This window comes from Leptodactylus fuscus, chromosome 9 (genome assembly GCF_031893055.1).
Source record: "Leptodactylus fuscus isolate aLepFus1 chromosome 9, aLepFus1.hap2, whole genome shotgun sequence".
NCBI lineage: Eukaryota > Metazoa > Chordata > Amphibia > Anura > Leptodactylidae > Leptodactylus > Leptodactylus fuscus.
In genome coordinates, this window is record NC_134273.1 from 17,169,060 (window position 1) to 17,195,996 (window position 26,937).

Here is a 26,937-nt window from a genome sequence, read left to right on the forward strand (position 1 = left end):
GCAACAATCAAGCCAATCGCACTTTCCAACCAAATGTATAGTTCTTCTTTCTAAACCCTGAAATTTTCAAATAAATATTTGCATCCACAAACTTGAGCGTCCTGCGACTTTTATGTCTCCAATCAATATTTCTAATGTGTTTTACGGAACGGGTTATTGGGGTTAAAAGAGGGGGGGACAATGGGGAATAGAAATAGCCAAATGGTGGCAATCTCTGTGACCAGTCTTATAGTTTTGTCAATGATAAGCGGCGCCAGATGTGCCTAGAAAACAGTTATTTTTCACTCTAGAACAAACATGACAATCCAGATGAACCATATGTGAACAGAGAAGTTAGGTTGGGTAGTTGTCTTATGTCAATGGCAAGCTTTAGCACATAATGGCTAAAAGTTATACATCATGGCCCCACTATACATACATGCATATACCTGCCAACGTGTTGGACCGTCGGAGATGGTTCACTAGGTGTAAGTTTACAATTTGTTTCTATATCCAATTAGATTTCTATTAAAATATTAACAAAAACAATATCTGAATATGAAGGTCTAAAATGTAGCAAATTCTGACATATTATATAAGTTGGGTATAAAATACAGTTTAGAACCGGATAGATTTCTGAACCAATATAGTTAAAGGGGTTGTGCAATTAAGGACACATCCCCTATCCTAGGACCGAAAGTCCCCTTAAAGTCTCCTTGTGTATAGGGCAGGGTTGTAACTTGATGGGGTACAGAGGGTGCAGTCGCACTGGGCCCGGGAGCCTTAGGGGCCCCATAAGCACTGGCATCAGTAGTGAGATTGCAGCTTCCATGATAAACCAAGGAGACCCACAGATTACCCTAACCACACTAAGGTGGATTAAACTCCTTAGCACCCGTAACCATCACTATCAAGAATTCTCTGTAGGGATGAGGTAGGGGGCCATGGACAAAAGATTGCATAAAAGTTAGTTACACCACTGGTATAGGGCTGTCATTTCCAGCAGTGGCTGCAGCTCCATAGAAGTGAATGGAACAACAAGTGCCCTGGCGCTCCATTCACAAATAACAATGACTTTGTCTACAATACAGTAACACAACACATTGACTTTTATTGTACGTGATCTCCATCTACTAGGAACATAAGCCATCTCCCCTCCCCTTATATAATACCTCCCTCCATTACACCCTCCTCCCCCTCATTGGTGCAGCCCTATATGGGAGGTAGCAGGGCTCACACCAGTGCTTGGACACTGTGTTCGGAGGATGGGGCTGTGCAGGTACTTGCTGCTGGGGCTGCTCCTCTATATAGAGTCTTCTGTCTGCTTGGGTGAGTGCCCCTGCTCTGATCCAGCTCTATGTGAACCCATCAAGGAAACCCGGGACTTTGAGGTACAGTGTGTTACTATGTATCAGAGCAGACAATACAATGTATCATTTAGAGTTACTTGTGTAACTTCCTGATTGTAAACACTGGAATTGTGAGGAGGTGCAGGGAGACGGTCCAGGTCTGTCTGATCCCAGACTTTTATCTTCCTGCTACCTGCAGATTTTGGCTCTGGTGTTATAAGGAGGCAGTGATTAACAGGTATCAATGGTGCCATATACCTGCAGGCAGCACCTATGGCTTTATGTATACCTGACAGATTGTTGCCACATTTCCTACAACGCCCCATTTACATTCTGCTTAAGGGACGGACTAAGCAATGTCGCTACTGGTCAGCAATTAACCCACAATGATTTACAGTGGCAGCAATGTGAATTGTTGTACAAATTGTCATTTATTGCTGTGGGTTTTACCCTTGGCTTTCCAGTGTGGTGGAACTGCAAAGACCTCTATTAAAGGATTATCTTATCTGCAGGTGAGCAAAATGTGTGCAAAAACTGAAAGAGGATCTCCTCTCCTGAAATGTCTTTTAGCAAATACTCTCATTACCCTTGAAAAAAACCATTTCTCTTTGCTATGCATTCTGGTGTCCCTCTGTTATTCTTCCTGGAAATGTAACTTCATAACTGGGGGATAAGCATTCCCCTTGTATACAGGGTGTCTCTACACAGCCGGATACTGTCAGGACTACTAGGACAGCATCAGTATATAGAGACGTGTGAGTGACAAGGGGAGAGGATACACCTAGCTATTAATGTATGGCTATATTTCCAACAGGAATAACAGAGGGTCGACGCAAATAAGTGTTCTAAGACTAGATGCATGAAAAATATGATTTTTGATGTATTTTTGTGCTGACTTTTTTTAATTTTAATTCCTGACCATTTTGTAACATGCTTATTTACCTGGCTCATCCAAAAATAGCAGTACTGTGCAAAAGTTTTAAGCAAGTGCCGAGAAGAACTGATGGAAGGCAAAGGACAATGGTCACCCCGATTATTGATCTTTGATCTTTATGCGCTTCACTTTGTGAATTGCCAAAATTATTTTTACAGCCTGACTAAAACTTCTGCACATTATTGTACATCAACCTGTAACTATAAAAACGATGGCCTCCTGGAGATTCCCAACAATCTGGTTTAATGCTCTGTAAAATAGAACAGGCGCATTATATGACATTTTGCACTTGTATCCCTTTTCAGGTCTACGTATTTTACGTCCGAGGGAAAAACTGGAAGAACTATGACTGGAATCACGTCACCACGGTCGCCCTGTTCGCCCCATATGACCCAGAGCTCATGTGCTTTGCGCACTCCAAGGGTGCAAGGTTTGTCCTGAAAGGTAAGTTTGTGTTCGTGTTATACTTTAATAGGGCCATATAGGCTTTGTATATTTGACATATTTAGGCAATGATTAGAAACGGAGTACAGTACTTTGACCTATAGGGGGAGATTTATCAATGCCAGTCTTCATATCTCCTGTGCCAGCCGAGGGTGTACCTCACATATGACCAGGCACACACCTCCTCTTAAATCAGGTGCACCCTCCGCCAGGCTGGCCACCTGCACTGAAATCTATGGCAGCTTGTATCTAGTGTAGATTTCAGGGATCATATATATCAGGAAACTGTTGTAAGTAAATCTGGTGAGTCTATTGAACCTGCCAGGAAAGGGGCAAAGGGGGGCATAGAAGAGAAAGTTGCAAATTTTAGCATAAAAACTCAACATGTGCAAAACTGTTGTACAAGAGATGATAAATCCGCCCTGAAGATCTAGTTATAAGGAAAAATTTGCAAAAATAGTCTGTTGCTTATAGAAATAGCTGCAATACCAGACTAAGCCCACAGTTAGGAGTGGTGCTGTTTCTGTACAGTTAAAGAATGACCAGCATGTTTGAGCTCCTGGGAACCTCCATTGAAAACTAGAGCGAGGATCCTGAATGAGCAACCACAGTATGGAGGAGTTTGGGGTGGAGTGGCTGTCAAACATGTGCAGCTCCACTCCATGCAAAGTCTATAGGGCTGATGGAAACTTCAGAGAACTACCCATCATTGTGACTAACGTTCCCTCCATCCTACAAAAGCAAGTATAGCAGCTTTATGATTCTATCGAACATCTCCCTGTACCTGAACTTCTTGTCAATGCCTGAATTTAGCTGCACATCTAAAACCAGTATTGTATGTGAATATGTAACTCAAATAACTGGAACTGAATCCACTGTCCTATATATATGACTCAGCACTGACTTCATTCATCATTGTTAGCAAGAAAATCCCAGTCATGTGCTTGTAAATCAGCATCTGCCATTGACTCCTTCTGTTCCACACACAGAACCATGTATGTACAGTGCTGTGCAAAAATCTTAGACAGGCGTGGAACAAATGTAGCAAAGTAAAGAACGCTTTCAAAAATGGAAGTGATAATGTATTATGTTTGTCAATTTGCAAAAGAGAAATCTAAATCCCACAATATTTGGTGTGACCCTTGCCTTTCATCAATTCTTCTGGGTACAGGGAGGTTGTTGTCGCCATCTTGGAGCACCTTACAAGGCGAGGCACATGTACTGAGGTCTGAGGTATCACACAGCTGTGTTCTGCTGACTGATGGGGTTACAAGATCATTTGGATCTCTATTTCTTCATATAAAGTAACATCGCCCTCCTCTTACATTATAGGAGATGTTCCATTGAATGATATTGTGGATCCAGACAAGAGATCTGCCTGGATATCACAGAAGGTAGAACTGGCAAAGGCTCAATATATGGATGGAATTAATTTGGATATCGAACAACCAGTGTTAAAATCTTCCCCCCAATATTACGCCCTGACTGCATTGGTGAAGGAAACCACAGAAGCTTTCCATAGAGAGATCCCTGGGTCCCAGGTAAGGATAGGTTATAAATCTGTGTTTCTTGCAATTGCTTTAGTTTTTTGGCATGATTTCATGTCTGGTCTCCATTAATATACTTGGATTTTGTTGGTTGCATTTGGAAACAGTCAGTAGTTTACCTTCATTCTGCTGTCAGACATGGGACCTAATGCCTTATTTTCTACTTTATAAGGGGCCGTTCACATGGAGGAATTTTATAGGTGGATTTTACCTAAAAATGAGTTCCAAATTCCAGCTGGGATTTGCTTCCCATTATCTTCAATAAGAAACAGAGATGGATGGGGAAAAAAAACCCTCCCTGCTGATTCAGCCTTGGAGGTTCAGTCCTCTGTCCCCATGGGGCGCATGAATTAAAATTCAGCTGTCTTTGGGAGGAAACCCATGCATACACACAAACCTCTTGCCTTTATCTGGATTCAAACCCAGGACCCCATTGCTGTAGGGTTACAATGAGCCACTCAGACCCTGGGCCATATCGTTGTAGTCTTTGCATTTCTGGTAAAGGTGGCATCAATGGGTTTATTCTTTTGCTTCCTATCTTATGGACAGGAGTGGTCCTTGGCTTCCTTCCTGCTTATAACTTTGCAGACCTGACACCTGTCTGGACTTGAGACCTCATTAACCCTATAGCAGCTGCAGGGGACAATGCTCTTGGACATTTACCCGTTTACATTAGGTTTTTGCACAAGCACTTGGAGAAAACTAAAGACATAAATACCTAATAGAAGACGCTCCAACTAGAACACCATGTAATAGATTACACAAGAGGGGGGGGGTGTCTTAATATAGCGGTCAATGAGAAGGCCCTACAACACGCCGTATCCCCAGCCCTCCTCCCCTATTATCAGTACATACCTGGCTATATCTGTTTGACAAAATGTGCAGCTTTGTTTAACCTGTGTACGACGACCCTGGACTTCCACATATTAATAGGTCGTCTCTAACTAAACGTATCAATTATTGAATATTTACTTATGTGATTTCAGCTTATGCAATATTTTCTTGATTCCGTATTGACACAAATGGGTGCAATAGGTTAGAAAGTCCAAAGGGTACGTCCACCTATTAGATATAAGCTATATAAAGTTAAGTGACCTTTATAAGAACAGTGGGGCAGATTTATCAGAACTCCTGTAAGGGGAAGTGGAGAAGTACTCAGGGTAGTCCTTTTGTTTGTTGGTTTCATTGCACATTCATTATGTGCAATGCTTCCACTTTTAACCCCCTGTATTATATTTCTTACCATGCACTTGGCCTTCGTACAGTAGCCAGAGCTGCACTCAGATTTCTGCTATTTATTATTGGAAACCATCAACAAGCTTGCAAGGCATTATGGGAGACTTCTTCTGTAAGATGTTGAAAATGAAGAACTCTCCATAGACTTCTATGTAAACAATCTAAGTGTCTTCAGTGTAGATGGATCTCAGTGAATTGGGCAGTTTAGCAGACAGGAGAGGAGGTGACAATGTAATAAAGTTTCTTCTATTTACCTGAACTATTCATTTACTAAAGAAGTTGAAACCATTCCTTTTTGAGCTGCGAAGGGGAAAGTAAATATCTTATACTTCTGCTGTACATACATAGGTGAGGAGGTCACCCCTATTTATTCTCTTCTGTGTTCACATTATGGTAGGTGACCTTTGATGTTGCATGGTCTCCAGACTGCATTGATCTCCGTTGCTATAACTATACAGGCATAGCGGACCTGTGCGACTTCTTATTTGTTATGTCCTATGATGAACAATCCCAGATTTGGACTGAATGTATCGCTGGAGCTAATGCACCGTTCAACCAAACTATAGCAGGTTGGTGATCAAATACTGTCATTTTATGGCATTGGGGTCTTTCATGAGAATTTATCCTGTGTCTGCTCCTGGTTCGTGTGCTCCGGCCGTGTACAATGAAGGACATAACCATCCCCAGCAATCCCAGAAACTGAAATACAATAGTTTAACAAACTCCAGAACCTAACCATAAGGTCCTCAAGGAGTTGTAGTCACCGGTGACCTCTGAATGTCTGAACTGCATCTAGTAAATCCTGAGTGTAAACTATACTGAGAATCAGATGAGGGCAAAACCTTAGACGTCTACTTTCTATCTTGTAGGTTACAAGAGGTTTATAGATATTGGTATCAATCCTAAGAAACTTGTGATGGGCGTCCCCTGGTATGGTTATGACTACACCTGTCTTAATATAACCGAGGTAATACTGTAGCCTTATTTTATTTTTTTATATTATATTTTTGTTTTTCCTTGGTGAGTGCATACCTCCGAGCATTCAGATGGGTGGGATAGAACTGTCAAATGATGTATCATAAACCATCCCAGTCTACTTGTAGCCTCCACATGGCATAAGGTCTCCCACTCCTTGTGGCCCCCTCCATATGAAAAGTAGAACCAAAGATTTTTTTCATGAAAATGCAAAATTATTTAAAATAACAACCTGTTTAGACACATTAACACACAAAAAAAAACATAAAAAGGAGGAGAAACGCATCCAAAATGTATACACCTGTAGGAAACCCTGACAAAGGACAGTAAATATTGCAGCAAGGGGACAAAGTGTTCTAGACAGTGCTTAAACTGGGAAAAAAATGTAGGGGGAACTCTGGCATAAAGCCCCTACCCCCCCCCCCCCCCCGCAACCCCGCATTCCTGCACACGCTATTATGCCCAATATTGGCATAAATTATGCCCCATAGTGGCCCTTGCACATTGTATTATATGCCCCCAAGTGGCCCCTGCACACAGTATTATGCCCCATTATGTACACCCATGAACAATTACTATACTCTGGGGTCTTTTCAGATGCCAGAGTATAATAATCAGAGACCCATGGCCCCAGGAAGGAAACAAAAAATACCTGTTACTTACCTCTTCCTGGATCCAGAGCACTCCCCGCAGATCATGTCGGCCATTTTCAATGTCAGTACATGCGGGATGTCACGTGAGCAGGGGGGCTTGCGTTGCAACGCAATAAGGATGCAAGCCCCATGCCCAGGTGACATCGGAGACGTGACCAAGTAGGCCTGAAGCCTTTGGGATCTGGGAGAGGTAAGTAAGTGTTTATTACGTTCTGCATTATGGGTCAGAGTTTATACTGTATAAATTATATGGTATTGAGTAAGAAATTATCCTGGAACACAGACAGGCATTTTTTTTAATTTGTTCCGGCCAATTAAACCAATTAACCCAATTAAACTGGTTCTAGTATATTAGAGACCTAAACCACTGCACTTTATAATCATGATAATAACAGAGAAGAAGTGTGCCAAAGTAAACAGTTAAAAAGTATAATCCAATCCTGCCCCTATAAGCCTGCCTATAATAGATGTCAGTATTACGTGCGTGTAACACATGGTATAGCACCCGGATACTGACCTCTATTGTAGGCAGGCTTTAGAGGGGCAGTATTATATTACACTTTTTAACTATTTACTTTGGCACACTTCTTCACTGTTATTATCCTTATTATGAAGTGCAGTGGTTTAGGTTTCTTATATACTAGAACATTTTATCCCCTGGCTGCAATACTTACTATCCTTTGTCGGGGTTTCCTACATGTGCATACATTTTGGATGTGCTTGTCCTCCTCTGTTTTTTGTGTGTTACTGTGTCTAAATAGATGTTATTTGGTAGTACTGCCCTTAGTGGCACTGTTCTCTTTGATATATCTCTGGCATCTACCTTGTTTTTTGACCCAGTGTTTGTATATGGTATCTACCCCTCCTTAGGAATATAATGGCTCCCTTTTTGTGACCACCAAATGGTTTGTTTTTCACCTTGCCTTTTGCACACCCCTGACAAAGTTAGAATGCAAAAAACCCCCACAAACTTGACCCCATATACCCCTGAGTCCATTCCATTCTCTAAGTGGTTTGGAGCAGCGGGTGCAATGCAGAAATGGAAGGTGAATGGTGAAAGAGATGGCTGCCTGCTTCCCATTGCACTTCTATAATACGTGGTCCAATAAAATATGCCATGATTCAAAATGCAACTTTTTTTTTTTTTTTGAATGCCCACATATGAATTTGGAGGTGTCTAGAGGTACAGTATGGTCCCATAGCCATTATGGGTGCTGTATTATACCTCTATACAGCCCTGGACCATAATGCAATTGTAAGACCAGATTGTCCCACTAGAGGATCCACCATTGGGCTCAGATTCTGACACAATGAGGTCCCAGCCCCAACAGGAGTTTCCAACAACCCATCTAAGGGCCCCTTCACACTACTGATACGCTGCCTGATTCTGAACGTTAAAACATGGTCAGAATCAGCGTGTATAAAGCAGATCCCATTAATTTCAATGGGGAGCCGGCATACGAGCGCTCCCCATTGAAATGAATGGGCTGCTTTTTACTCTACGAGCTCTCCCATTGAAGTGAATGGGAAGCGCTCACGTGTACGGCTCGCCGTGTGAAGGGGCCCGGCGCTTGGCTCAGTCCGAGCCGTACACATGCGCGTCCCATTCACTTCAATGGGAGCGCTCGTAGAGTAAAAAGCAGCCCATTCATTTCAATGGGGAGCGCTCGTATGCCGGCTCCCCATTGAAATGAATGGATTCTGCTTTATACGTGCTGATTCTGACCGTGTTTTAACGTTCAGAATCAGGCAGCGTATCAGTAGTGTGAAGGGGCCCTAAGGGTAAAGCCCCACGTTGCCGAAACGCAGCTTTTGGTGTTGCAGTTTTTCGAGCCAAAGCCAGGAGTGGATTGAGCAGAAGGGAGAAGTATAAGAACTTTCTATAGATTTCCCATTCCTTTTGCAGCCATTCTTGACTTCGGCTAAAAAAATCGCAACAAAAACTGCAACATGGACCTCAGCCTGAAGCTGAAAGGTAGAGCAGGTCGCATGTTGATTCAATGAATAATTTTTACAATTTTATTCCCATCAGGATAATAAGTGCACATTAGAAAAAAAGCCATTCCGAGGGGCGGAGTGCAGCGATGCCGTGGGCCGGCAGGTGCGATACAGTGCGATTATGAAGCAGGTCAATAATTCATTGACCGGTAGATTATGGGATGATTTCCAGAAGGCGCCTTTTTATAACTACAAGGTCTGTGGTCGATGTAATACATTATATTTTATTGCCCTCCTGTATGGTGTTGAGCAAAGTGAAATACGTTTCTTATTTCAATAGGATACAAAAGGAAATATCCATCAGGTTTGGTATGACGACCCGAAGAGTATTTCTTTAAAGGTGGAGTATATCAAGAAACTTAGCCTCAGAGGAGTTGGCATGTGGAATGCAGATCTACTGGATTACTCTGATGATCCTATAGCCCAGCAGCAGACCGCAGACATGTGGAAAGCCTTACTATCATGATGGATCTAGAGTCCCATTGCTTTTTACCTGGGGAAATATGGAGCTGTACTGAGGAGTACAATGTTATTATGTCAAATGTACATGGTCTGGTTAAACTATAGATAAGATTGGTCCCCTGTTCTCCTGATCACTAGAAAACCCAGTAGTTGATCCCCCAATAATCTGACACTTATTGCCTAGCCTAACATGCAGAAGAAGATGAGGCTACAGCAGAAGCTGTACTGTATTCTACAAGGCATGCATGACTGAATCGCATTATTTCTGCAAGGTGCTCTCTAAAGCATATTCAGTTTACTTATTGTCATTTGTATTGATGGCACAACCCTGTAATGTCATTTACGTTTTAACACCTACTTCTCTTTTTGTTCTACTTCTTGCTTCTTTTAGGTCAATTTTGCCTATTAAAACCTATGACTGGGAACTGGTTCATGTTCTATTTTTTTTTTCTTGCATTGAAACATTAAGTCTATTGATAAGGAAATGAATACATTCATATATATTTCCTATATGTGTATACATTCTTTCAATAATACTTAAGCTTGTAGCATGCATCTCCAGGTCACAGTAGGATCATTTAAATAAACACTAACATTTTAGACCACTTATTCTGATTTCATAGGCAGATTAATAGGATCACAGTTGTGGACTAGGGAGGGACTCCTCTGTCATTACTGGAAACTAAGAAAAGGTAAGACTCCACATATGGAAAAGTACAACATTTTATTTCAATCCTAAAAATAACACCTATATGATCGTATACGTCCAAGGATAGACACAACAGTGCAAAATAACCATAGGGTCAGCGAAACAAACAGCCTGCAAACTTGACCATGACTCCCTATCTAATCAAGTGAATATCATATACCCTTATATGTATTTATGTACACTCACCAGCCACTTTATTAGGTACACCATGCTAGTAACGGGTTGGACCCCCTTTTGCCTTCAGAACTGCCTCAATTCTTCGTGGCATAGATACAACAAGGTGCTGGAAGCATTCCTCAGAGATTTTGGTCCATATTGACATGATGGCATCACACAGTTGCCGCAGATTTGTCGGCTGCACATCCATGATGCGAATCTCCCGTTCCACCACATCCCAAAGATGCTCCTCTATTGGATTGAGATCTGGTGACTGTGGAGGCCATTGGAGTACAGTGAACTCATTGTCATGTTCAAGAAACCAGTCTGAGATGACTCCAGCTTTGACATGGCATTGCATTATCCTGCTGAAAGTAGCCATCAGATGTTGGGTACATTGTGGTCATAAAGGGATAGACATGGTCAGCAACAATACTCAGGTAGGCTTTGGCGTTGCAACGATGCTCAATTGGTACCAAGGGGCCCAAAGAGTGCCAAGAAAATATTCCCCACACCATGACACCACCAGCCTGAACCGTTGATACAAGGCAGGATGGATCCATGCTTTCATGTTGTTGACGCCAAATTCTGACCCTACCATCCGAATGTCGCAGCAGAAATCGAGACTCATCAGACCAGGCAACGTTTTTTCCAATCTTCAATTGTCCAATTTCGATGAGCTTGTGCAAATTGTAGCCTCAGTTTCCTGTTCTTAGCTGAAAGGAGTGGCACCCGGTGTGGTCTTCTGCTGCTGTAGCCCATCTACCTTGGTTGTAACGGGTGGCTATTTGAGTCACTGTTGCCTTTCTATCAGCTCGAACCAGTCTGGCCATTCTCCTCTGACCTCTGGCATCAAGAACGCATTTCCGCCCACAGAACTGCCGCTCACTGGATGTTTTTTCTTTTTCGGACCATTCTCTGTAAACCCTAGAGATGGTTGTGCGTTAAAATCCCAGTAGATCAGCAGTTTCTGAAATACTCAGACCAGCCCTTCTGGCACCAACAACCATGCCACGTTCAAAGGCACTCAAATCACCTTTCTTCCCCATACTGATGCTCGGTTTGAACTGCGGGAGATTGTCTTGACCATGTCTACATGCCTAAATGCACTGAGTTGCCGCCATGTGATTGGCTGATTAGAAATTAAGTGTTAACGAGCAGTTGGACAGGTGTACCTAATAAAGTGGCCAGTGAGTGTATACTGGCTGTGTCAGCGTCTGCATACATCATGATAGAAAAGTGTGCAGCAGACAGGCAAGTGCCATAAGTAGATCTGACATAGACTGCTGCACAGACAAAGTCTAATAACACGTAGCAAACTTAGGAGTGGTTAATGATACGTTCTAACAGTGCCAACCGACGCGTATTTCAGCTGGAATACACCTTTGTCCGGACAAAGGTATATTCCAGCCAAAATGTGCGTCGGGTGCGGTCAGTGTGCAGCCTCTCCCCTATGTCTCCCGTTACCTATACCATTATGGGTATGTTTATTGTTCTGACTTATAGTTGGCACTGTTAGAACGTATCATTAACTACTCCTAAGTTTGCTACATGTTGTTATACTTTGTCTGTGCAGCAGTCTATGTGAGATCTACTTATGGCACTTGCCTGTCTGCTGCACACCTTTCTATCACAATGTATGCAGACGCTGCGCTATACTGTGTGTGTGTGTGTGTGATGAGAATTTCACTTGATTAGATAGGGAGTCATGGTCGAGTTTGCAGGCTGTTTGTTTCACTGACCCTATAGTTATTTTGCACTGTTGTGTCTATCCTTGGACGTATATGATCATGTATGTATTATTTTTGTGACTGAAATAAAATTTTGTACTTTCCTGTATGTTGAGTGTTTTGTCTTACCTTTTCTTGGTTCGGTAAGCACACGTCTATCAGGGCTGTTTTTGCATTTGTGGAATAAGGTTTCTATTGAGCCATTTCGTTTATTCCAGTTTTTTGTGCTATGCTTTTTTTTTTTTTCGGACTCTTCTGTCTTTGTACAATGAATGCAGAAGGGAGAGGCTGAGTCTCATAACAGACTCCACACTTATCTGCAAACTGCTCTGTGCAAAGGAATGAACATTCTGCAAACCTCAGAGCTTACAATGTAAGAAACGTCTTCTGTATGCTGCGTATTGTTACAGATGGGATATTATTCACAGACATCAAGCAAGTTTCCCAACTGTGCTACTAGATAGATCTTTTTGTGCATAAGGGATTTTTTTTATTGCATCATGTATTTGACCTATATATGTTCATGGATCTCCAATAATAAGCTTTTCTCAGCTATTTGTTGGCTATCATACAGTTTCTCCTGGCAGAATTACATGCACATAATCCAGTAGTAGTTTAAATGGATGGGGATTGAGGAGCAGACTTCTGCTTACTGTACATGCTCTCTGCCTCAGAGGCAAATGTAAAAGGTGCTGAAGCCATAATGGGGCTACGAATAGCCTAAAACTGATAGGACACCATGTACGCCCAAGCAAGACCCTTCAACCTTTCATGAACACTCAGGTACCCTTTAAAGGGAATATGTCATTAGGAAATAATTTATTGTTTAATACAAGTTTTAATGTTAGCAGTGTACTGGCTGACACTTCCTCTTCTGTAGCGATCACTTGTTAGCCATCATTTCCTTATCACCGCAGGAAGGACTACAATAAATGGTAACAAACTATATAGCTAAACAGGAGGTGATGATAACAGTTCCCTCCCACTACATGCAAAATGACCTCTGCACAGGTCACAGAGCATGCCCACAACACTCCTGTAGAAGTCAATGAACAACTCCAGCTCTTATGGTCCACCTGGATCCCGAAGCAAATCTCTGAATTATTTTCCAAAGAGCAGAGAAGCAACTGAGGCAAAATTTCCACCTCCCATAATCATGTACAAAAATTGGAATTAAAAATAAATTTATGATCATAAAAAACATGGATTTGAAAAAAAAAGCAAATACCAACTAATTTTCCTTTCAGTTAGTAAAAAAACAAAATGTAAGTCTCCCAAGCCTTAAGCCAAGACAGCCTTATATTAATACTCTATAAATGTACAAACAGGTATATGGGTAGAAAACCCTTCACTGGATAAGAATAATAAATATCTGAGAGAGATTAAACGTAAAGAATCACTCTACATGGATGGGGCCTCATACTAAGTACAATGGGGGAGGACTCGATAACCCAGCTTGCGCCTTCTTCTGGGCTAGTTCGGCTTTCAGAACATTCAGATCAGAGGATGCCTGTTTTCTCATCTGAAATACAGAAAAGGAGACCTTGATGTTACACTTTGTAATGGATATAAAGGACTCAGTGTATCCAGAGGAGATCAACAATGTTTGACCGACCTCTGACCTACAGCACTTTATGTAACTCCCAATTGAGTGTAACTAGACACACTCAGACTCATAATAATACTTGAAGTAACAAATTCAGAATACTCGCCTCTCCATTCAGCCAGTGATCCAGCGGAGATCCTCCATGTGTGTCCCCGGACAAGTGAGTAGTCAGCCAGCCAGTGACCGAGTGGTGACCGTGGCTTTATTGCTCACCGGAGGACCAAAGGTCATAAACATCACATAATCTCACCATATTGTATTTTCTCACCATGTGTTTGCAAGTGAAAAGTTACCTTAATTTCAATGACAAGCTTGATCCTGGCGTTATCCACCTTGCGTTTCAGCTGGTCAATTTCATGTTGTTTTGTGGTTATTGTCATTATTAGAGAATTCTGTACAGGAAGGAGAATACAAATGTTACTTATGAGTGAAGATCAAATGTGTTATGTAGAAAGCTAGCTAGCAACCCCTGTGAAAGCTACTACTGCTCACCACTAGAGGGCACTTACTGCATACTATGCAACTACTCAATTCAACGGCTGCATGTGGTCAGGAAAGCTATATAAGGGCCCCTTCACACGGAGTTTACGCTCCGTGTATTCTGTGTACCCTCGGTGTATTCTGTACATTTTACACGTGTAAAATGTAGTTAGCTATTGAGTTCAATGGCATGTTTGTATAACGCGTGCAAAAAGACGCGTGTTATCCGAACATGCCATTGAACTCGATGGCTAACTACATTGTACACGTGTATTTTTACACGTGTAAAATGTACATGATACACCGAGCGTACACAGAATGCACGGAGCGTAAACTCCGTGTGAAGGCCCTAAAGGTAGATATTCACCTAGAAGAAGCACTCCAATAAAAAGAAAAATGTCCTCCATTTAAAAATGAGTCTATGTGTAGTGTAATGTTACGTAATAACTTAGTGCCAGTTTTAATGTGACGTGAAACACTGACCTCCTCTCTGCACACGATGTTCCCTGTATAAATAGGAGGTCAAACTCACACTGCAAATCTATCTCAATCCGACTCCCATAGACCTAGATTGAGAGTGTAGCCTCCTGTGCATACAAGAAAAACTGTTTCAGAGGAACAGAGAGGAGGTCACAGCTCCGGGGGGAGCACATAACTTTACAGCATAGCTGTCAGTAAGTTATCCACTAAAGCTCATTTATAAGGAGTGATACAATTTTTAAACTGAATTGTTTCTTTAAAGAACTCACATTGCATTCAACATCTTACACAATTCACATGAGATGCTGGTCATTATGCGGGTACAATCTGTGATCACATATCATGCAGAAAGTCAATTGATGTTCTCTAGTATTGGGGCAATGTTTTCTAATGTCACTTACTAATAGACTACATTGACAATCTGATTCCCTTTCTTTGTCATGTATAGCTATAGATACCTTTGAGTTAGCAGCAAGGGTTGGGTGCTTTGCACGTTTTTTGCTGTCTCGAGCTGCCAGCTGTGTCAACAGCCTCTGGTAGTAAGTGTCCATTTCATTTTTCAGCTTGTTCAGCCTCTCTTCTAAGGCCGATGTCTCTTTCTTTGTTTCAAAATACTTTTTTTTCCAGGAATCTCTGGCTAGCAAATGAAAATTAACAATATAAAAGACTCCTCTTGGCCATGTAACCCCCTCCCCAGGTCTTCATCATCACTATCCCGTATCAGACTGCAAGACAACTGGCTGGAGCAGGAGGACAAAAGATTGTTCAGCCCCACCTCTTGCTACGTCCCACCCCTTCTAGCCGCCTATGAAGATGGAGATGATCAGCAGAAGAGGGGAATTTACTACACCATTTAACACAAGGTTCACATCTGCATTCAGGTTTTCATTCTTCGGGTCTGCTTGAGGACCCAAAAAACGGAAACAGCAGTTACTTGTGAAAACCTGCAGACCCCATAGACTATAATAGGGTCCGCCGGGTTTCACCTGGTTTCTGCCTGTAAAATGTGGAGAGAAAAATTATAACAGTGCACCTGTTGGTATCCCCAGACTACAAGAACATAAGCAGGATCTGATCTTTCATGCAGTGTATTACATAGACTATTACCTTGCTGGCGTCTAAGTTTGTGCTGTTCCAGCAGAGATTTGATCCGTTTTATTAGCTCCTCCCGGGATTTCTCCAGTTGGATCCGTTCTTCTTTTATAATATTCAGTTTTTCTAGAATTGTTTCACCTAAAATGGGATAAAAGTTTGCATCTGGACTGTAAACTGGGAACTGAGTAAATCCAACTATTTTAGAAAATGTATTTTCACGTCGGACAATCAGGACCTCCTTCTGTTACTCAGAGAGTGTCCCTCTTTGGAGGACCCACTTTGTTGGTCCATTACACAGACAGCACATTGATTTTGATGTAATACACAGTATCGCCTGTTGTGGTGCTGTGGGAAAATTGAACATTTGCTAGCAGGTTCCCTAGCAGATATCAGCTTACTGCTGCGGTTTCCTACGGCATGAAAATCTGTCATCAGTTTACTTTGGGGGACCCTTTATACAAGCAGGGATTGTACAAATAGGACAACCCCTTTAAGTACTAAAATCTGCTTGTAAACCCATGTTTTTGTAATGTAATAAGTAGTGACTTGTCATATCATCATCCGTACTTACTGTGTGACGGAATCTGGGATTTTGGAGACTCAATCGTTGGGAAATCTGGTAGAAGTGGTGGAGAGGGTGGAGGCTGGTAGTGAGTATCACCAAACTGTAAAAACATATGATCAGATGTGGAACATGTACAGAGTATATATGATATACAAGATTTTTCCCCTATGAGTATGTCATTGGAGTATGGGAGGAAATCCACACAAACACAGAGAGAACATACAAACTCCTTGCAGATGTTGTCCTTGGTAGGATTCAAACCCAGGACTCCAGCGCTGAAAGTCTGTAGTGCTAACCACTGAGCCACCATGCTGCCTATGATATACAAGAATATTGCTAGCAGACTTGAACTTATTTACAGAGGAACAGGGAAATCCATGAGCTAGGGTGGCCCCCTCAGAAACCTTAATGTGATATGGCTCCTCTCCTGTTTATCCAATAGCCATGTGCCAGAACTATTTAACAACTTTGCCACCAATCATGTTATGCTAATTATACTAGTCCAACCTGTTCTTTGTCTATACACTGTACTTAGACTACCTTTTTCCCTCCATTAAAGCAGAACTCACTATATATACAATAGGTGTGTGTGTGTGTGTGTGTGTGTTTCTCTAAGCTAGCTTATACAGCAACTTTATTCATTTGGACTTCAATACGGTGATACTTAGAATGGATTGCGCTCACAGTAGTATAGGGGGTAATGTGTTGCAGCTGGCATACCCCTTTAAGGCTAAGCCCCCTAAGATGTTTTTTTTTTTTTAGTTGCAGATTTTGCTGCAGTTTTTTGAGCCAAACCCAGCAGTGGCTACATAAGGAATGGGAAAATTAAAGGAAAAACTTATACTTCTCCCATCTTCTCAATCCACTTCTGGCTTTGTCTCAAAAAACACATCAAAAACTGCAACAAAAAAAGTTGCGTTTCTGTACCATGGGGCACCGGGCTTAAAGTGCCCACTGAATAACAGCCAGCTGAAATCTTGAGAACCATGAAGAATAAATACCAGACTGTTAAATATACAAAGAATATTATTACTTCCTAAAACCACAATACTCCCTTGATCTTCAATGCGTGATTCTTAATACCTGACTGTTTTCCTTTCTTGACTGTCTATTTGCAGGATTTTCTTTAACAGGTTTTTCTTGTCTGAAAGTAATGGAAATGCGAGATCATAGCATCAATATACAGACAGTGGATTGTGGCCGGTGGTCAGTGGTTGGCGTCTAAACATTAGCATTGGTGACAAGTTATCTTTATACCTTTTCCTTGGAGAACGTCCATTGTCTCCACCCGGGAGCGAATCTTCAATCCCAGAATCACCAGTCAGGTTTCTCGAAGACAATTTTTTGGTGTCCTCTGAACTGACAACTTCTGACTTCTTATCGAGAACATTAGAGACGTTTCCTAGATAAAATATAATAAATGTAGTATACAATAAAATAAATGTATTAAGATTGTCATCAAGACATGAAACTTAGAAAGTGGTATATTCATCACCTTCCTGCAGTCTATAGATCCCCTTTGTATACATTCATGCAGTCTATACATAATGTCATCCGCCCCCTAAAAATCCATCCATAGCAAATAAAAAACAGTGTGGGGGGGATGCAGCTGCAGTTTCTCTCTGTCCCTGGCTGTGAGACTATCTGCTGTGAGAGGGGAGATGGAGCAGAGGTAGGGACCATTTACGGACAAGTGCAAGCACCAGTGAGCATTCAATGGAAAAAGAAAGATTGGAAGATGAGGAAATAAAACACTAAGGGTCAGTTTACTTTTCTCTGCACTATATACATTTATACAAGTGACGCATGTCCCTGAAATATCTATGATATAGATAAGAGTAGATACCGTATATACCATTCAAGAGAGGTAATATACTGCTGTTCTCAATCTGAACTTGATATTGCATCTGGCTTGTAACAGGCACCATGTTCTGTCTCTTCTTATTCCATATGTAGCTTCTGCCTCCATCCTGGACCGGTTGGGACATGGCTGTATTGTTCTCATTGATAGGCTGAATTGTAGTCCTTTCCTTGGTAAGAACATCGACACGAGCTTCCGAGTCCTCAGAGGCAGAGTATTCGGCCTGAGACTGATGCTGGTCTGGAGTGATGGTGGAGCTGTATATACTTCCTTCATTATTGCCGCCAGGGAGCAGATATAATTCAGGTTCACGAGCCTGCCATACAAAGGGCACATTCACATCATGCATAGTGGTGTCATGTTAAACATGAAGGATTTTCTGCAACTTAAAGGATTGTATTTAGATAGGATAAGGTAAGAATAGATGATCAATATCAGATCGGTATTTGCAGGCAGTTTTTGGCAGACGGCCCACTTATGAGGATACTGTCTGTGACCAAGGACATGACAATATCTCATAGCGTTGAAGTCTACTTACGTAAGGAGGAGCAAATGACTTCAGCTTCAATTCGTATTCCTGCCTTGACTTTACCTGTACATAAGAAAATATACATGGAGTGTAAGACATTTGTCACTTATCAAAACCGTCTATAAGTAGAACATATCTTGTCGCCCATCAGAACTCAAATTTATTTCCTATGTAGCTCTAGTAAGATAAAAACCATCCTATTAGATGTGATAAATGAGACCATTGTTCTGTCACTTGAGCCCTTATAGCCTCACTTTCTTTATAGTGTAATACAATGCAGCGAGACTCCAATAATTATTATATACAATGAAGCCAATGTCCTGCCGACTCCCTGCATACACGTCAATAGAGAGCTCAACGTCAACGCTATGAAGAGGAGTTGTGCAAAGCTTGTGAAACCACATCTCCCGGAAACTGTGCAAATATTTGGCCACCAAACAATGTCAGAATGTTGCCAGGATTGAGGATTGGTAGATGGAGCAGAGAACTGGAGCATCATGTCGTACACAGTTATCTAGATTATTTTTAGATTTATCAAGTATCGATATTTCGTACAGATGAATAAAGATACAGACGAAGTTTAGACGGTGCGTCCACCGGGCAAATGAAGTGAGTCCAACCATGTTACACACCCACCCAAAAAGATACATAATTTGCATAATGCAAAAGGTTCCTCCCCTGTGTGGCTGTTTTAGGTCAAAACTACTTCAGTGTTCAAATAATAGGTATACAGGTAGAGAAAATCCTCCTAAATCCTGGGCAATATAACGTTACCACAGCGAGACTGCTCCCAACCGACTTCAAGAACACAAACTTGTCTGTGACCGCATCCTCCACCAAGAATTCAAGAAGCCTGTCTCTCAGCGTCCGCAGCTTCATATCAGGCGGGACCCTAAAAAGATTCAGCGATTATAGAGGGAGCACTCCAGCTATAAAGAGTATACCCTACTCACACATGTTATAGTCCAACAACAAGTTTTTTTTTTTTTTTTTTCAGTATGGCCATTCACAGGCCCAAAATGTACAGGCAAAGGAATAAAGATTTTTGACCACTTTGACCATCTAAATAAAGACTAAATCCCAGTTAAGGTTTTATCAGACAAGGGAAGTAATATGGTGGACATACAGTACTATCAGGCTGGAAAGATTCATGTATGGATACCATTATAAGGGTTAGATTGACACCAGCGCTGGCTCTCTGTTACTGAGGTCCATTTGGGGGACCGGAGTGACAGAGTTTGACCGCAAAAATAGTAATTATGCTTAGTGTTATCTGTGACCGACTCTGACGCAGATGTCTACACGGCCTTAGCAGATATTTTTTCCTATTTCAATGGGAACTGCCAACAATCTAATATATATGGAAGACAGCAGACTAGAGATGAAATCGTGATTGGGGGTCTCCTTAAAGGATGTCGACAGTCACAGCAGACTTGCTTCTGTTCTGGGGGACTCAGCATGACCATTTATTACACAGTTGTCTATTCAGTTTAATGGACACCCTGTAATAACGCATCTCTCCAGTAGTGGCCACTACAGGGGAAATGTATGGCCATTCACATCTTCAATAAAAGCCAAGTGTTTCAGGAACCGAAATCGAGTCCTTGTGTCTAAAATTAGGATCTATAATAGATTGTGGGCTCACAGTCAACAAGGGCATTGTAGAGAAAAACAATTTCAAACATGGAGGACCCCTTTATATATAAATAATAAAAAACAGATATAAGAAGTAAACCACTGGCGATGATGATGTGGTTATCACATACGGTACACAGAACTCTTACCTAATGAATCCCAGTGAAATAAATCTCCAGATCACATCAATAGGAACTTTATTTAATTTGGGGTTCCATACATCCTCTGGCACCAGGTAGACATGTAGCTCTATCAGCTGGAATTACAGAATGACATATATACTATAAGTGACTGAGGAACATATAGGTCTAATATATTCTGAACTATCATCTCCATCAACAAATGTGACTCAGGCCTCCATTCCAGAATGAACATTTCCCATATACACTAGATTTCATTGCCTATATATATGGAACCTAACATTGGCTTATAAAGAAACAGACCTTCACACGTCAGACATCAGATGGCAGAACATACAATTATGGGCGCTATGGTCAGCGCTGGACTGGCCCATCAGACTACCAGAGGACCTTCCAGTGGGGCCAAGCTCTAACAATAGTCTAGTGGAGGACATCCAATTTTGAAAGGTACTAAAGTTTAGTTCTAAGATGTTGTTGGACAATGGGCCTCCAACAACATTTTATGTGGTGAGTCCAAGGAACCTTAGTCTGACATTGGCCAAGATGATGTGTCTTTGGCTAGTACACGAACATGCAACCACATGGCCACCACAGACTGGGAAAGAAACCTGTAGACTACAAGAGGCTAGACATGAGACCAGTGGATCACCAAAGGACTGGACACATGTCTTTTGGGGCAGCACATTCTCGTTCTAGGTCCCTAGCGCCAAGGTGCAAGCCTACTGGTCACCTGAGGCTTTCCCACTGGCCCACCAGGTATCTTCATTAGATGCTTATTACTACACCATTGATGTTCACACCTCCTCAATAAATGAACCAAGAATTTACCACCTTTCTAGACCAGGAAGTGAGTACAATCCCATTAGCACCCAAGAGACTGGACATCTATATACTACTTGGTCTCTAGAAGAACTTTGTGTGCTTTGTGAGTCATCCAAAAATTGGCACAGTGTATGGTAGTCAGTTACCATGCACCAAGCGTAGTATCTGCATAGTCATCGTATCTGCGGAACCCTTCTAAGTGAACAATAGCAGGTGATTAATAGTGAATGGGAATTTACTCCCTGGGATTTGTTTTGAGAACTAAAAATTTATTTTCCTGCCACTGTGTTCAATTCCTCTTTACGATCATTTATACTGCATCGGATTTACTCAAGGAAATTTTGAGACGTTTTGTCAAAGAATTTAAAAAAAATAATATATTTTTCACCAGTGCAGTAACAGGAATCTGTGTTTTTCCTCGAGCTCTCCAAGTATCACCAACATTGTAAGATAACTGCCCATGTGGTATAAAAGTGAGGGGGGAACAATATTCACAGAAGTTTAGGCATCGGCACAAGGTAAAAAGGTTATTTCCCTCTAGTAGTCACCACTAACACAAGCTACGACTCCAGAATATTCTCATATATGGCATGCTGACTTACAGAAGGTCCCTGATACTAGGTGAAAACAATGGCCACATCTAAAAGTCATCAGTGATGTCACAGTACTGGGATAATACACACAGTGATGTCACAGTACAGGGATAATACACACAGTGATGTCACAGTACAGGATAATACACACAGTGATGTCACAGTACAGGGATAATACACACAGTGATGTCACAGTACAGGGATAATACAAACAGTGATGTCACAGTACAGGGATAATACACACAGTGATGTCACAGTACAGAGATAATAAACACAGTGATGTCACAGTACAGGGATAATACAAACAGTGATGTCACAGTAAAGGGATAATACACACAGTGATGTCACAGTACAGGGATAATACACACAGTGATGTCACAGTACAGAGATAATACACACAGTGATGTCACAATACAGGGATAATACACACAGTGATGTCAGTACAGGGATAATACAAACAGTGATGTCACAGTAAAGGGATAATACACACAGTGATGTCACAGTACAGGGATAATACACACAGTGATGTCACAGTACAGAGATAATACACACAGTGATGTCACAGTACAGGGATAATACACACAGTGATGTCACAGTACAGGGATAATACACACAGTGATGTCACAGTACAGAGATAATACACACAGTGATGTCACAGTACAGAGATAATACACACAGTGATGTCACAGTACAGGATAATACACACAGTGATGTCACAGTACAGGGATAATACACACAGTGATGTCACAGTACAGGGATAATACACACAGTGATGTCACAGTACAGAGATAATACACACAGTGATGTCACAGTACAGAGATAATACACACAGTGATGTCACAGTACAGGGATAATACACACAGTGATGTCACAGTACAGGGATAATACACACAGTGATGTCACAGTAAAGGGATAATACACACAGTGATGTCACAGTACAGGGATAATACACACAGTGATGTCACAGTACAGGGATAATACACACAGTGATGTCACAGTACAGGGATAATACACACAGTGATGTCACAGTACAGAGATAATACACACAGTGATGTCACAGTACAGGGATAATACACACAGTGATGTCACAGTACAGGGATAATACACACAGTGATGTCACAGTACAGGGATAATACACACAGTGATGTCACAGTACAGAGATAATACACACAGTGATGTCACAGTACAGAGATAATACACACAGTGATGTCACAGTACAGGATAATACACACAGTGATGTCACAGTACAGGGATAATACACACAGTGATGTCACAGTACAGGGATAATACACACAGTGATGTCACAGTACAGAGATAATACACACAGTGATGTCACAGTACAGAGATAATACACACAGTGATGTCACAGTACAGGGATAATACACACAGTGATGTCACAGTACAGAGATAATACACACAGTGATGTCACAGTACAGAGATAATACACACAGTGATGTCACAGTACAGGATAATACACACAGTGATGTCACAGTACAGGGATAATACACACAGTGATGTCACAGTACAGGGATAATACACACAGTGATGTCACAGTACAGAGATAATACACACAGTGATGTCACAGTACAGAGATAATACACACAGTGATGTCACAGTACAGGGATAATACACACAGTGATGTCACAGTACAGGGATAATACACACAGTGATGTCACAGTAAAGGGATAATACACACAGTGATGTCACAGTACAGGGATAATACACACAGTGATGTCACAGTACAGGGATAATACACACAGTGATGTCACAGTACAGAGATAATACACACAGTGATGTCACAGTACAGGGATAATACACACAGTGATGTCACAGTACAGGGATAATACACACAGTGATGTCACAGTACAGGGATAATACACACAGTGATGTCACAGTACAGAGATAATACACACAGTGATGTCACAGTACAGAGATAATACACACAGTGATGTCACAGTACAGGATAATACACACAGTGATGTCACAGTACAGGGATAATACACACAGTGATGTCACAGTACAGGGATAATACACACAGTGATGTCACAGTACAGAGATAATACACACAGTGATGTCACAGTACAGAGATAATACACACAGTGATGTCACAGTACAGGGATAATACAAACAGTGATGTCACAGTAAAGGGATAATACACACAGTGATGTCACAGTACAGGGATAATACACACAGTGATGTCACAGTACAGAGATAATACACACAGTGATGTCACAGTACAGAGATAATACACACAGTAATGTCACAGTATACGGATAATACACACAGTGATGTCACAGTACAGGATAATACACACAGTGATGTCACAGTACAGGATAATACACACAGTGATGTCACAGTACAGGGATAATAAACACAGTGATGTCACAGTACAGAGATAATACACACAGTGATGTCACAGTACAGGGATAATACAAACAGTGATGTCACATTAAAGGGATAATACACACAGTGATGTCACAGTACAGGGATAATACACACAGTGATGTCACAGTACAGAGATAATACACACAGTGATGTCAGTACAGGGATAATACACACAGTGATGTCAGTACAGGGATAATACAAACAGTGATGTCACAGTAAAGGGATAATACACACAGTGATGTCACAGTACAGGGATAATACACACAGTGATGTCACAGTACAGGGATAATACACACAGTGATGTCACAGTACAGGATAATACACACAGTGATGTCACAGTACAGGGATAATACACACAGTGATGTCACAGTACAGGATAATACACACAGTGATGTCACAGTACAGAGATAATACACACAGTGATGTCACAGTACAGGGATAATACACACAGTGATGTCACAGTACAGGGATAATACACACAGTGATGTCACAGTACAGGATAATACACACAGTGATGTCACAGTACAGAGATAATACACACAGTGATGTCACAGTACAGAGATAATACACACAGTGATGTCACAGTACAGGGATAATACACACAGTGATGTCACAGTACAGGGATAATACACACAGTGATGTCACAGTACAGAGATAATACACACAGTGATGTCACAGTACAGGGATAATACACACAGTGATGTCATAGTACAGGGATAATACACACAGTGATGTCATAGTACAGGGATAACACACACAGTGATGTCACAGTACAGGGATAATACACACAGTGATGTCACAGTACAGGGATAATACACACAGTGATGTCACAGTACAGAGATAATGCACACAGTGATGTTATAGTACAGGATAATACACACAGTGATGTCACAGTACAGGGATAATACACACAGTGATGTCACAGTACAGGTATAATACACACAGTGATGTCACAGTACAGAGATAATGCACACAGTGATGTTATAGTACAGGATAATACACACAGTGATGTCACAGTACAGGGATAATACACACAGTGATGTCACAGTACAGGGATAATACACACAGTGATGTCACAGTACAGAGATAATGCACACAGTGATGTTATAGTACAGGCATATTTATAAAGACTGGTGCTAATCATGTCAGTCTTCATAGCCCAGAATTGGCAGAGGTTGTGGCTCATATCTGATGAGGAACACTTCTCTTTATAAATGAGGAACACTGTTCGCCAAGCTCTCACAATTTTGTAACTACTGTATTTATTTCATAGCGAAGTGATAATACACACTATAATGTTACGGGACAGCACTAATACACACTGTGACATCACAGGACAGCAGGAAGGCATGGTGCACACAGCAGAAATAACCATAGGGTGCATGCCGTAGCAAAACTTAGGATGGGATTACAAGCTATTGTCCCCACCCTCTTCTATCATCCATAGTGATCGCAGGATGGAAATGAGACCACCTAGTTCTTGGGCCCTTACTGTGCCCACTCCCCAGGTTACTATCTCCAAGCCCTCCATGTACTGCAGACATTGACCGAAATCCATTCATACATCATATTACACCATCTCCCATTCCCATATGGATCCACCAAATATAAGACTTCCACACCAGTAACAACTACACAGTGAAACTCTGAGAAATCTCTCAGCTCTCACCCCGGCTGTCGACGGCCTTGTCTGATTCATTGGAGTTTGAACTTGATCGCTGTCCATGACGAATAAAAACCCAAAGTTAACCTCAACATCCTGATAGTAAATATCTAATAGGATCTATTCAGTCCTGGGTCTCAGCATAGAGTAGCGAGTGGTGCATTCAGTGAGCCGGCATGTACCTGTGTATGGGCACAGGCCTGACACACCCTAAATACACAGGACCTCGACTCTGTAATGTCTGCATAGCGCAGCACAAGCCAAGATAAGCTTTGTTTTGTTGTGTGTCGTACAAGTGTGCGGGATGCCTCTGTAGTTAGGTGACTACTCGCTCTACTTTGTTGTGGGGTTGGAATTTTATAATTAGGGGCTTGGTTATGGGCAGATTAATACACCAGTAATCCAGATCCAGGCAACTAATACTATAAAGCTAACAATTCTGGGCTGCAAATATACTAAGCCACCAATGAAAGGGGTTGTCTCTACCGGGGCGTATACACATCATAGAGGGGGTGCAGAGTATTGGTACTAATAGAGTAACGTGCACTTGGATTGTCTGGTATTCTTGGTAAAACAGGCAAGCATCATAGCTGGTTCACGCCCTCCTTTTTTCTTTGATGTCCTCCTCCTTGCGATTCACTATCTCCAGCCCCCGTTTTCGATCAAAATCTCGCGCATGCGCAGTAGCGCTCCCTGCGCACGCTCCAGCGCCATTTTCCTGTAGAGAACATTGCCAAGCATACTGCGCATGCACAGCACGCTCGCGTACTTCTCAGGGGAACTGAGCAGTTCTCTACACAAAAATGGCACGGGAGCATGCACAGTAGCGCTACTGCGCATGCGCGAGATTTCGATCTCAAAACCACCGGGCAGGAGGCGGTAAATCGCAAGGAGGAGGACGTCAAAGAAGA

The 26,937-nt window shown here is 41.7% G+C and overlaps 2 protein-coding genes across 3 annotated transcripts; one reads left to right on the top strand and one right to left on the bottom strand.

Annotated features, from left to right (window-relative positions):
* Positions 1 to 1,213: 1,213 nt before the first annotated feature.
* Positions 1,214 to 9,990, top strand: CTBS (chitobiase). The gene is made up of 7 exons (XM_075287392.1): positions 1,214 to 1,370; positions 2,568 to 2,706; positions 4,039 to 4,247; positions 5,887 to 6,058; positions 6,359 to 6,456; positions 9,150 to 9,311; positions 9,396 to 9,990. The coding sequence occupies exons 1-7, from the start codon at positions 1,245 to 1,247 to the stop codon at positions 9,579 to 9,581; spliced, it is 1,092 nt and encodes a 363-aa protein (XP_075143493.1). The 5' UTR covers positions 1,214 to 1,244; the 3' UTR covers positions 9,582 to 9,990.
* A 3,563-nt stretch (positions 9,991 to 13,553) lies between these two features.
* SPATA1 (spermatogenesis associated 1) lies at positions 13,554 to 26,146 on the bottom strand. 2 transcript variants are annotated; one of them, XM_075286227.1, is made up of 12 exons: positions 26,033 to 26,146; positions 20,573 to 20,679; positions 19,563 to 19,680; positions 18,798 to 18,851; positions 18,254 to 18,575; positions 17,656 to 17,800; positions 17,482 to 17,542; positions 16,405 to 16,498; positions 15,846 to 15,971; positions 15,197 to 15,375; positions 14,072 to 14,170; positions 13,554 to 13,694 (listed from the first exon to the last, which is right to left on the bottom strand). In XM_075286227.1, exons 1-12 carry the CDS (start codon positions 26,087 to 26,089, stop codon positions 13,590 to 13,592), a joined length of 1,467 nt encoding a protein of 488 aa, XP_075142328.1. In that variant the 5' UTR covers positions 26,090 to 26,146; the 3' UTR covers positions 13,554 to 13,589. The 2 variants fall into 2 exon arrangements, with proteins under 2 accessions (XP_075142328.1, XP_075142327.1); XM_075286226.1 differs by having other exon boundaries at positions 18,245 to 18,575.
* Between the last annotated feature and the right edge of the window lie 791 nt (positions 26,147 to 26,937).